We start from the raw sequence: 13014 nt of genomic DNA, 5'->3' as shown, positions 1-13014 counted from the left end.
AGGGCACAACATCGTTAATAAGTGCAATCTAGAGTTTTAAAACACTGTCCCGTGAATGCTCCGGCTTTATCTCAAGAGCGTTGAGCCGAAGCCACAAAGTTTTAAAATACCTCAGCCTTGTGGGCTACATTCACTCGGAATTTGTTTACCGTAAAATGATATATGTCTTCGCTATTAATCACTTATTATAGTTGTATGTACTCTACCCAAATAAACAAAGCATAAAAAAAACCCTAGAAATTAAAAGAAAGCACACCTTGCCCTCCGGGAAAGGTTTCAGTATCGTAAATAATTTCCAGAAGATAGCTGCCAACTACTCCCTTCGACTTGACCTGCTCCTACTACCCCTTCCCCTTGCCTTTCCCTCACTAGCACTGCTACGTAGAGTTGTCCCATGGATCCAATCCATGACGCCCCAGGTCGAAAAGTTGCCCTAATCCCAGTCAATACTCATTCCTTAAATCATCTCGAAGCCAATACGTACCTTCCCCTTGCTGCCAAAATGCTTTTCAACCCTCCTCCCAGCGCCGCTCATAAGCGCCGAAAAGAACAAGGCCGTATACCCACTGAAAGCGCCCGCCTCTTCTAGAGAAACCACCGCCAGAAAGAGGAAGTACGTCAAGATGTGGAATCTAAATATCACCTGCAGCACCCCACCCATCAGTATCTAGTGCCTACTAACTACATAATCGTCAGGTGTATCTTACAGCTGGCAGATAGACAGGTAAAAACTTCCACAGCAGCCATGGTAGTGGATGATCGTAATGTGCGACCGCGGCCCACGGCGATGCCACCGAGTGCTGCCATTTCATATGTAAATGTTGAGGAAGCTCTCCGCCTTGGTGTAGGACGAACCGGTGAATGTAATACTGGAGAACCTATTAACCACACACACACATCGTTAATGAGTACCTCTGCAAAACCCCTGCGTAGCCGCATGTCTGCCTAAATAATTAGATACTAACCTCACGCAACAAAAAGGCCTTCAAAAGGTCCAGCGCGACCCCACCCGGCATCGGTAACGCATTTGACACCCGTAGCGCGCTCTTCCAGTGTATTCCGTCGATCAGGAACGTCTCCACTGCTGCCTGGATCCCTGCGCCAAGCAGCATGTTGAACATTGCCCATGCGACGACTTTCCACGACTTTCTCGGGTTCGGGAGTGCCGCCGCACCACGAATCTTAAAGTCCTGTGAGAGACTGGGGAGGAGCGTGTCAAAGAGGAGGAAGAGCAGCGAGGGGATCCAAAAGAAGATGAGGCGGACGGCAAGAGTACCGAGAACCTCAATCTTGAGCGGCGCTTGGGAGAGTAGGAGAGTGGACCAGGTGAGATAGAAGAACAGTAGGTTGAGCGATGTGGACCAGGAGGTGAAAACGGAGGTTGATAGGAGTGTCAGGCCTGAGAGGGAGAGAAGCGCTTCAAGCATGATGGCTAGCTGATGTTGATAAGGGAACAAAGATCCTAACTATTTCATGTAGCTTCAAAGGTTACGGAAATGATGGGAGGTGAAGAAGAGGGAGCACGGGGGAGGATCTCTTTTATCTCATGGGCGGCGACCTGATAACTATCGGTGCTGAGGCCAGGTTTGTTTTTGGTGTTTGGTTCTGTTTGGAGAGTGGGAATGCAGTGATGTCATCCAGGGCAATGGCACATACACTCTCCAAGATGGTAACGACAACACGACCCCGTCGACTCTGTGGCATTAAACCCCCCACTGGTTATAGGATGCTAAGAAAATATAACATCCTAAAGTGCTTGTATAATGAATGTAGACCCTCATCCCACAGAGACAGTAGATCTCCCAAAATCATGTACTTTACCACGGCCGTTGCAAAAGATCTCAGACCGCTCAAAGCTGCGGTGAGTATCACTGTTACTTATGTACTCTAGTGTGTATGAATAAATCCGGTCTATACCCGTAATTTCATAGCGTTTGTGAAGTTGCATACCCGCAAAATCCTGCATAAGGCTCCAGATTTTGGTGTATGCAGACCCAGCTAGCTGTGGCGTTCACAAACGCTATGAAATTACGAGTAGAGCTTTTACACCACCTTTATCCATTCTCCCCTATGTACCTTATCATCCCCTGACAAAACGGCCACCTACCAGGCTGGCCAACATGCAGCTCATCCCAATAACCCAGCTGTGGAGCGGGACACCGTCCACTCGGATGTGAGTTCGTACCTGACCACCAAGATGATGAACTGGTCAAAGCTCGCGGCTTCTAACGGGTGATGCTCTGGGGAAGTTTGCTGTTTGATGTGGGGTGTGTTTTGACACACCTGTAGCGGTTAATTAGTGCGCCTTATTCGAAAATTTAGGTGGATTTGGTGGATATTTCATGTTTTTGCGCATGTGGGCCTCCTAGGCGGGTTGGATAATTTAATTATTTCTCATCATGAATTATCACTCGAGATCTAAGAATGTTGGAGCAACCCTAACCCTTGTCATTGAAAAAATGAAGACGAGATTCTGGGTAGATGAAGGCCGAGGGGTGATACGGTGCCGGTTTGAGGCTTTCTACAAGGACTCGGAAAACTACCCGTATTGCTTCATGGTAATAGTTACTATTTCTTGGCAGGTTCTCTCGGAAAACCTGCCAACGACCATCATGACTCGCACGTGAGATTCTAAACCCAGAGTACTCACGGTCATCAATGGGGCTAGTTATATAAATGAGATAATGAAATAAAGAACCAACATAATACTGATGCCTAAACGTGCTCTCGGCTAAGAGAAGACTGATATATTAATTGCAATAAACTTCGCCAATTTAGGAACCCTGGGAATTCCGGATAAATATATAATCCCAACCCGCCTAGCTATGTAGCTATGCTATCTAAACTACATACGACTTTGAGAATTAACCAACATTAGTGGAATACACGTGCTCCATATAATGTCGTGTATAGGCTACTTCGAAAAGTAACTGTAACTTAATAAATCTATAAATTGGAGCTCGTAGCCATGAATTGAGACTGTCAATCACCTCCGACAGCAAGCAAGATGGTGCGGGTAATTCTTGCTCTGATTGTGCTTTCGCAGACTGTAATTGCAGCTAGCCCCCGGGGCAGAGGGAAGACGTTTAATCCGTTGGAATGGGTTGGTGCGAATAGTCCATGGTTTCCAGGTATGTAGTAGTCATCGATGCCCGTTTGTGTTAAATAAACCCTTAATCTGACGTTTCAATCAATTGCAGGACCGGATGTGTTTGGTATATCACAAGAGATTCCTCAGGGTTGCGAAGTTGATCAGGCGGTGTAAGAGCAAGATTCCGAGTCCTAAAAAGTAGGACATCAACTAACACTCGCGACTCACTTCAGCTACGTGATCCGTCACGGGAGTCGTTACCCAGATCCCGGTGCCTATAAAGAATGGCAGACTCTCTATGCAAAGGTTCGACTTTCCACCTCCTACCGTAAAACTCCTTGAGCCCTGATATTCCTAACACCATTCCCACAGCTCCAATCCTCAACCTTCACCGCCTCTACACCCCTCACCTTCCTCCCCACCTGGAGTCCGCCAGCCCTCTCCAGCTCCCAGATCGCCCAAGTCTCCACAACCGGCTACCAAGAGCTGCACACACTCGGCACCACCCTCCGCTTCCGCTACCCCTCCTTCTACACCTACAACACCCCCTTCACCCTCTGGGCCAACAACTACCCCCGCACCATCGACTCCGCGCGCCTCTTCTCCCAGGGCTATATCGGCCCCAATGCAACCTCCCTCGTCGACATCCTCGTCGTCAATGCCTCTGATCCCGCTGCCGTGGCCAACTCACTCGCGCCCTCGGATCTCTGCCTGGCGTACAGCGACGACTCGTCGGTGCAGACGGCGGCGTGGGATAAGGTGTACCTACCATCCGTAACGAAGAGGCTGCAGAAGCTGATCAAGGGGAACCTGACGCTGGCGGACGCGGACGTGGGGATATTCCCGTACCTGTGCGGCTTTGAGACGCAGATCTTGGGGAGGGAAAGTGCGTTTTGTAGCACATTTGAGGAGAAGGAGTTCAAAGCATATGAGTACCGTCAAGATCTGAGGTACTGGTACGGCACTGGTAGGTGTTCTTATATATATACCTGGCCCTCGTTAGGCTCCCAACGCTAACAAGAGCAGGTCCTGGGTCCGGGTTGGAGTCGACGATGATGCTGCCGCTCCTCAGCTCCATCATGGATGTGCTACAGCAGGGGCCGAATAGGACATACACCACCCACACGGGTAGTAGCTTCAAGCCACCGCCGTTGGTGGTTGCGTTTACACACGATAACCAGATCAACCAGCTTGCCTCTGCCACCGGTGTGTTCGATAGCCAAAGGAATTTGACGACTGATAAAATTGATGAGTCGAGGGTGAGTCCACCGCTTCGAGACGGAGACCCTTTGTAGATGTAGCGCTGATACGGGAACTAGATCTTTATCAGTAGTAGGATAAACCCGATGCGTGGTACTGTAGCGTTTGAGCGCCTATCCTGCTCTGCATCTTCCTCCAGTAAGAAGAACAGTTATGTCCGGATCCGTCTCAACGACGCTGTATACCGTAAGCCATTCTCTCCATATATCCGCGCTCACAAAGATATATATATATATTATACATGTACTGATCCAGCTCATTCGACAGCTGTGTCATCGTGCCAATCCGGCCCTGGAAGATCGTGCCCGCTGGATCAATATGTCAAACTCGTCCAAGCAAAGAACGCCAAAGCAGGGGACTTTGTAGAGACCTGCGGCATTCAGAATGTCACCGGGACGGCAGAAACTACGTTTTTCATGGATGATAAGCTTGAGTGGGTTAGGGTTGTGAAACCGTAGGGTTAGGGTTGGGTATGATCATATGCCCTAGGTAGGACTATAATACTTGGGAGAGGGAAGATTTTGGGGGGATAATAGTGTAGAGTCTCTCTCTGTAGATCCAGTTCTATTTGATTTTTGCAAGTAACAATTGTGCGTGATGTTCTGTGTAAGACATTTACTATCTACCTAGCGTCGCATGAGCTATCACTCGCCCGAAGCCGTACTAACCTGTTTCATCATTATACAGCTGTCTACTAGAGTACATAATACTTGAATCCATCTTGTAGAAATAGGGCATTGCGACATCGGTTATGTATGGAATTACTCATGTATAAGGGATGACTCATAGAAGGAACAGGGATTCAGATAAGGCTTAGTCTCAAGGATTATGTAATCAGGGGATCACGTGGTATTAGAATATCTGTATATATAGAGCGCTCAAACGCCCACATAGTCGCTGGAACTTTAGCGGCGCAATAGTATCTTCTTCGCACTACAAACACATCCTCCCTCAAGGTCACGTGTTCATACCACACTCAAGTCATTTTCTCCCACACTACAAACTTCAGGTTATGAGCCCGGGTTTTGCCAAATAAAATCCGCACAACACTCGCCACATTCGGTTAACTCAATTACACTTCATACAACATCATGTCTGACGCTGGTGAATCATCCAAGGTCGTGTAGGTTAAGTCCTCAGACAACACGAGCACCAGTAACATTCGCATCAAGTTTGATGGACTCCCAAAATTAAAGGGACAATCCAACTACCAAACTTGGGCGTCTGCCTGGAGGATTACATTCGATGCAGCAGACTGGTGGGAAGCATTGAGCATCGAAAACCCCACAGAGGATGACACAGACCTCACCAAGGCCGAAATCAAAAAGGCCCAAAAACAAATGCATAGCCTTCTCATCGGAGCTGTAGCCGAAGACATACAACCAACAGTCGTCTCCGCCGAAAATGCATACCACGCATGGAAGGCGCTCAAAGACCTCTACGATCGCGTATCACCAAACACGACGATCACACTCGTCAGCCGTGTTCTAGACACGAAGATGCAAGACAACGGTAACCTAACCGAGCATCTCGAGACCTTCAACACGAACTGGAACACTCTCAAGACCAGGTGTCAGAGCGGCGATCACAAACTCGCTCAGGCCCTGCTACCCCTCACCAAATCCAACGAAGCAATGGCAGCATTCCTACTTGCCTCACTGCCGAAGTCGATGAGCAACGTCGTCGATAACATCCAGACTAAACAGGATGTTACATACGAAGATGTACGCCAAAGGCTACAAAACCTACAAGAGGAAAACCCTCTCACCGGCAACAACAGGGTACTTCACACCAGAAATACCCCCATACCAAACGGTAAGGAATGCACCTGGTGCAAGAAACGGAATAACCCGTACCAGGGCCACGAGTACAAGGAGTGTAGAAAGCTCAAAGAACAGAACAAGACAAGGGATTCAAACAGAAGGAGACCAGGCAGAGATAACTCAGCATCGGTAGTTATCAATGAATCATCCACAACAGTATGCATGGTACGCACCGATACCTCACCTTCTCTGCCCCTTACCTGGATCCTTGATTCTGGAGATACTTCTCACGTAACACCTTTCAAAGACCAACTCTTCAACATCCGCCCTCACACCAGCACAGTCCGAACAGCCGACGGCACCATCCACGCTGTCACCGGATTGGGAAGCGCTAGTTTCGAATGCTACCTTCCCAATGGAGATAGATCCACCGTTGTCCTCACCGACGTGCTGCTGGTCCCAACCATGGGAAATGTGGGATTGGTCTCAGAAACCGTACTCGACGAAAAGGGGTATAGAACAGAGTCAGGAGGAGGAAACAAATTGGTCACGAAAGAAAAGAAAGGAATAATTTGGGCGAAATTGGATAAGGGACTTTGGAATGTACAAGTAGTTAGCAATACAGTTCGCTTGACCACTTACTCTGAATGGCATCAAGCACTAGGCCACCCTGCGTCACTAGAAAACTTGTACGAAGACATCCATAAGCTACCCCTCAAACCAGAAACATTCCATTGCAGTCAATGCGCACTATCAAAAAGTGTAAACAAGAAACCTGAACCAATTAGTACAAGATCCCAGCGAGCATTCGAACTAATCCACTCTGACCTATCTGGAAAATTCGGCACACAATCGCAAGGAAGAGCTCTGTACTATATGTCCTTCATTGACGACTATACCCGCTTCGCCTGGATATATCTGCTAAAACAGAAAGACGATGCGATAAAAGCCATCAAAGACTACGTCAGGAAAATCGAGAAACAGTACAATACAACAATACTGAGATTTAGAACGGACGGTGGTGGTGAATACGTCAACAAAGACACAATGGATTACTTCAACCTACAAGGAATAGTCCACGAACAGACTCCCCCATACACTCCCAAATCAAATGGAGTTGCAGAACGATTCAATAGGACGATAACAACAATGGTCAGGTGCATGATCATAGACCATCCTAAATCGTTATGGGGTGAAGCATACTCAACAGCTGTCTACCTCAAAAACAGGCTACCTCACAGTACGCTAAAGGGAAAGACCCCCTTCGAAGCCCTGAAAGGTTCAAAGCCGAGTATCCAACACCTTCAACCATTCGGAAAGAAATGCTATGTCCACATCCCAGAAAACTCTAGGCCAGCAGGAAGCAAACTAGCACCCCGAGCACACGAAGGAATCATAGTCGGATTTTCATGGATCGGTTGATGAAGTAGTTAGGTTACACTGAGTTGGATTAGTCAGGAGGTTTCCATCGCGTTCTATGGATTTCTGTTCGGTTGCGCGGTGTGAGTCACTTTGGATTAGTCATCGTAGGATTTCCTTGGGTATATTAGGGGGCTCTCCCTCGCCTCGTTCCTGTTTCCCTTTCTCTTCTTCTTTCCTTACGCAACGTCTTCTGTACTCCTCGCAACACCAAAACTTTCGAACAACAATAACTTTTGGCCTGCCTTTCCGATAAAACTTTTACTCGAACACGATCCTGTATGTCAATAGACCGCGTAATCTATTGGTATCTTATCGCACATCTGTTCGTACGCGAAGTTATTCACGCTCTAGTCACTGAGTTGTGATCTCCTCACCCTTCAACCCTCGCTTAAAGCCTCGCGACCGTAGCGGAAAACAACAACAACCTGGCCTCACCAAACCCACCTAACCCACCAAACATTGCGGGCCGAAAGAGGACTCTATCAGAAGTCTTTCCTAACCCAATCCGATCCGGAACATCAGTGATGTCCCAGCAAGCCTCGCTGAGCTCCTGGTTCGCAGGGGCCCCCCCTCCAGGAACCCCAGCACCCCCCCGCTTTCCCGACACTCAATCGACTCAACAAACACAATCCACCACGATCGAACAAACCCAACTCGGTAACGAACCTTTCTCCATCTTCGCCGAACATACTCAATATAACGAACCATATGCCCCAAAATACGATTACATCCACCCCAGCATCGTTCCTGAGGAAACCCACGCCAGAATGGACTTGAACTACATCTCTTGGGCGGTTAGAAACGCCCTCACCGTAGCACTCGAACCCCTCAACCAAACGACCGAACAAACCAACAGGGACCTAAAAGCCATCATTGAAGTCCTATCTACCCAAAATGACTCCCTCAAACACACCGTCGACGTCCTGGCCAAACAAATGTTTGAAATGACAAAGAACCAGGACAAAACATCCGAAAAACTCCACCGCCTCCAACAACAGCTCACCAACCTCTCTGTCAACAGGCCAGCAACCAAGCAATCACTGAAGGAAGAACCTCCGCAATTGCCGCCGTCGCTGCCGCCACCACCACCGCCCCCACCACACCCGCCAACAACCCCAATCACCCAACCATGCCCAACAGCCAAAAGGAAAAGCTAAAGAAGTACTGGCTCCACCGGCACCAAAATCCTACGCGTCCGCCGCGGCAGGAAACACAAACCCCGAATTCACGACGGTCACGAACAAGAGAAAAACCAAACCCAAAGCAGACCCTCTGTTCAAACCGGAAATCACCAAACTTAACCGGGAAATCGTGATCGAAACCAATAAGGAACTCCTAATCACCCCATCAGATATCAGAGCCAAGATCAATGCAAAAATCCAGGACCCTGATTGCCAACTAATCGCCGCCAGGAAAACAACCAAGAACAACATAATCCTGGAATCAAAGTTTGCAACCCCAGCAACAAAGGTCCTTGAATATAAAAAGGAAATCGAAACTGCCTTAAACGAACTAAAGATACCCTTCGTCGACATCCGAATTAACTCCAGATGGTCAAAATTCATCCTTCATGGCATCCCCACCTCCATAGGCGAAGCTTTCGACGCAGGACAATGTCTAGCATCGGAAATTAGAAACAACTACGGCAACACGTTTGAACTGGCACAAATCCCGAGATGGCTATCAAAACCAGAAGCCAGAATCGGAAAGTCACACTCCTCCATGATCATTGCCCTCCCTGGACAATTCACTAAAGAAAACCTCGGCCTCCGATACCTCACCCTCTTCGACAGGAACTGCAAAATCGACAGTTACCTCCCAGCAAACCCAGAGACCCAGTGTGCCAAATGCCTTGAATACGGCCATAGACAGGAACGTTGCTCCAACAACGGAAGATGCGGACACTGTGCCGAGGAACACCAAACCAAAGACCACCCATGTACAGAATGCGCCGGAGGCCTCAGATGCTCACACACACCTATCCGATGCTATCACTGCAAAGCCCCCCATAAAGCAACAGACGTCAACTGCCCGGAACGAACCAAAGTCCGAATCACAAACAGACTCGGACCAGATACAAACCCAAGCCCGCTACCAATTCCCGTAGTTATCCCGGCCCAAGAACCCCCACAAGAAGACGCAGCCATGGACAACACCCAATGAGTCACATCAAAAGAACCACGGCTATCGCACAGCAACTGAACTGCGCGAAAAAACGAGCTAACAACAAAGTCAGTAGTGGAGGAAGCAGAACAGGACCACAACATACTATTTCTTTTGTTACAGGAACCATGGAACAATAAGGACGGCCACCCACCGGAATCTCCTCTTTTTTATCTATTTACAGCCAGCAACAAGGGCACCAAAGCCGCCACATACATCAGAAAACACGCCAACCTAAAACCAAAACACCATTACACGCACAACAACTTCATCGTCTCCGTCACGGTGGAAATTCAGAACCAAAAAAACACAAATACTCAACATATACTCACCAGGGCGAAGCGGACCTTTCGCAGAAATCTCCCACCAAACAATCACCATCCAAAACTGCCTCGTAATGGGAGACTTTAATAGCCACCACCAACTCTGGTATGGACATAGATCCCACGACTACACCAACACGATTAGAGCAGACAAATCGGGATCCAAGAAGCTTAAAAGATGGATAGACCGACAAAAGTTATCCCTACTCAACGAACCAGGCGAATTTACACATTTCCCTAGGAACAACAATAGACCGACCATCATCGATCTGACACTCGTAAAAGGACCAGTACTGGACCATGACGTCCGCTGGAACATCGACCGATATGGAGCAGGTTCCGATCATGGGAAAACGATCCTGCAACTACGAATAGAGAAACCCCCCCATATCCCCAGAAGACTATGGCACCGAACGAACTGGAGAAACTGGAAGAAAATATCTCAGGCCTCCACCTCCCCCCCGAAGCATGGGAAAGCCAGAACCACACAAAGCAATCGGTCGACTTCATACTCGATCATATAGACAACCTGATAGACCAAGTAACCCCATGGAGCCAAGGACACCTTAAATCCAAAAAATGGTGGACCCCAGAGCTGAAGGAAATTAAAACAACCCTCAACACACTAGAAAGGAAAGCCAGGAACACCCAAAAGGACGAAGATAGGGAAGCTTTCAGAAAGACCAGCAGGAAATGGACGGCAGCAATCCGAAAAGCCAAGACAGAACAAAGGGAAAAAGAACTCATGGAAGCCAAGGGAAGCACCATTTGGAAACTAGTCAACACGGGGAAAAGAAGGGACTCTACAATCCCAACTATACAAGGTGAAGAAACGTTTGCGGGAAGTGCCAAGCTCTAAGAGCCCAACTCTTCCCCACAAATTGGACGTCCCCCAGCAACCCTCCACTCCAAATCAGACCCCCCTCTTTTGACCTTAGTGACGATTTCAGGAAGTAACCACAGAAGAAATTACATCCGCAATCAGATCATGCCCGACACATCGGCCACCGGACCCGATAACATCCCATACCCGTTTATACAGGCAACAATCAAGGCAAACACCCAACTCTTCCAAGACATGTTCTCGGCCATGCTCCGGCATGGAGTCCAGCCGGATCGATGGGAAGTGGCAAAATGCATACCGATCCCGAAACCAGGAAAATCCGACTACTCATCAGCCAAAGCCTACCGACCATCTCCCTATTACAATGCTTCAGCAAAGTACTGGAAAAGATAGTGGCAACAAGACTATGCACCGCCGGATCCATCCTGGAGACCCTCAGCAAAGACCAGTTTGGAGGAAGACCAACAATCTCAGCGATTGATGCCCTACTACGGACTCTTACGCCCATACAACAAAACCTCCTAATCAAACGAACCACAGGAACCAACCCAGACAGACCAGCCCTCCTCACAAATGATATACAGGAGCCTTCAACTGTGTCAACCACCTCCTACTCGCAGAAATCATGACCCAACAAAAATTCCCAACATACCTAACCAACTGGTGCAAGGAATTCAACACCAACCGAACACTCCAATTCCAATTCAACCACGAACTGGAACCACCACAACCATATGCCTCAGGACTACCCCAAGGCCCCCCCTCCCAGTATTATTTATGATATATGCCGGGTGATAACAGACCCACCAACTCCCCAAAGAAACCAACACCACCTATATCGACGATGATGACTCGTACAACTCGCAAAGTCCCCCCTCATACCAAAAGACTTCAATGAAAGAATGTGGAAGCGTCAAGAAAGCAGCACCCCTCAACACAAATACGAACCCAGAAATCGACCTGGTCTTCTTCAACCCACATCGAACACTCCAACTTCCCAGAAACTCGGTAACAATCGCAAAGAAGAAACCAACCTAAAATAGACTCAAATACGTTGAGTATGGCTGGACTCAAACCTCTCCTTCCGACCCCACATCGAAGAAATCACCGCCAAAGGCTGAAAGCCTAAGCAGAATCAGAAACATCGCACACCTCCTGGGACAACGGTGAAATCATTCACCACCTCATCGTCCAAGGCTTCCTCCCACCTCTATGGGGATCAGAGGCATGGTGGACGGGAGCCGACCACATCCCGATCACTATCCCCACATATAACGAAGCTGCCAGAATAATAACAGGCCTACCCCGCTGGACAAAAACCGAAAGACTGCTGAAAGAGGCAAGCACTTCCCCCACTGACACCTCCTCAACACAAATCAGAAAAAAGGGAAGCGATCCTTGCCACCCTGCCGACCACCCATCAAGAAGGAATATAAGCCCTCCCCCAAGATAAAAAAATAAAAGGCACAGGCCTACACCGAATTAGCATCACTCATGCTACCCTTCAAGACCCAGCAACCGTAGGAGCGTGGATCCAAAACGACACCCTCACCAAACGCATGCTGGAAGAATGGAACTCCATCCATGCACCAACTACCATGAGCCAGAACCTTAAAATTACCCAAACGAGCAAACTCCCCCGATCCAAAGCAAAACTCATACACCGCATACGATGCCAAGCCACCAGATTAGACAGCACGCAGCACAGGAACCTGACCCTGCCAATGTGGCTTCGGAACAATCCTCCAAACACACCAGATCGACTTGCCCGCGATGGGACCCAAATCGAAGGCCACTTAGGATAAAAAATCCCAGGCCGCACACCTGGGAAAACTGGTTATTTACCAACCCAATGTTAGAACTGATCTACAATCGCATCAAACAACCTACTCGACTGGTACGAAATGGACGAGGAGGACCCGAAGGAATGACGATAGGTTTCTTTGATTTCTCTTTCCTTTTCTGTACCTTCTCGTGATCTTCGTTGCTTTCCGTTTTCTTTTCCTTTGTTTTCCTTTGTTTTCTTCGGTTTTCTTTGTTTTTCCTATGTTAATGGCGGAGGGTCCGGCGTGCGATAAGTCCTGTACTTCAAAGCAATATAAAATCTATCTATCTATCTATCTTCTGTACTCCTCGCAACACCAAAAC

At 48.2% G+C, this 13014-nt stretch overlaps 2 protein-coding genes across 2 annotated transcripts; one reads left to right on the top strand and one right to left on the bottom strand.

Annotated features, from left to right (window-relative positions):
• Window positions 1-313: 313 nt before the first annotated feature.
• On the bottom strand, window positions 314-1427 carry LAJ45_03801 (uncharacterized protein; the record flags this gene model as incomplete). The annotated part of the gene is made up of 4 exons (XM_046113385.1): window positions 314-433; window positions 485-643; window positions 708-878; window positions 966-1427. 4 exons carry the CDS (start codon window positions 1425-1427, stop codon window positions 314-316), a joined length of 912 nt encoding a protein of 303 aa, XP_045973114.1.
• Window positions 1428-3007: 1580 nt separating this feature from the next.
• On the top strand, window positions 3008-4809 carry LAJ45_03800 (uncharacterized protein; the record flags this gene model as incomplete). The annotated part of the gene is made up of 7 exons (XM_046113384.1): window positions 3008-3131; window positions 3201-3261; window positions 3325-3397; window positions 3464-4058; window positions 4118-4350; window positions 4411-4537; window positions 4619-4809. The coding sequence occupies 7 exons, from the start codon at window positions 3008-3010 to the stop codon at window positions 4807-4809; spliced, it is 1404 nt and encodes a 467-aa protein (XP_045973113.1).
• Window positions 4810-13014: the final 8205 nt, after the last annotated feature.

Source organism: Morchella importuna (genome assembly GCF_003444635.1).
Source record: "Morchella importuna strain M04M26 chromosome Unknown Morimp01GS009, whole genome shotgun sequence".
NCBI classification, from domain to species: domain Eukaryota; kingdom Fungi; phylum Ascomycota; class Pezizomycetes; order Pezizales; family Morchellaceae; genus Morchella; species Morchella importuna.
Note: the sequence above shows the minus strand (reverse complement) of the source record. Positions and strands in the feature narration are given on the sequence as shown.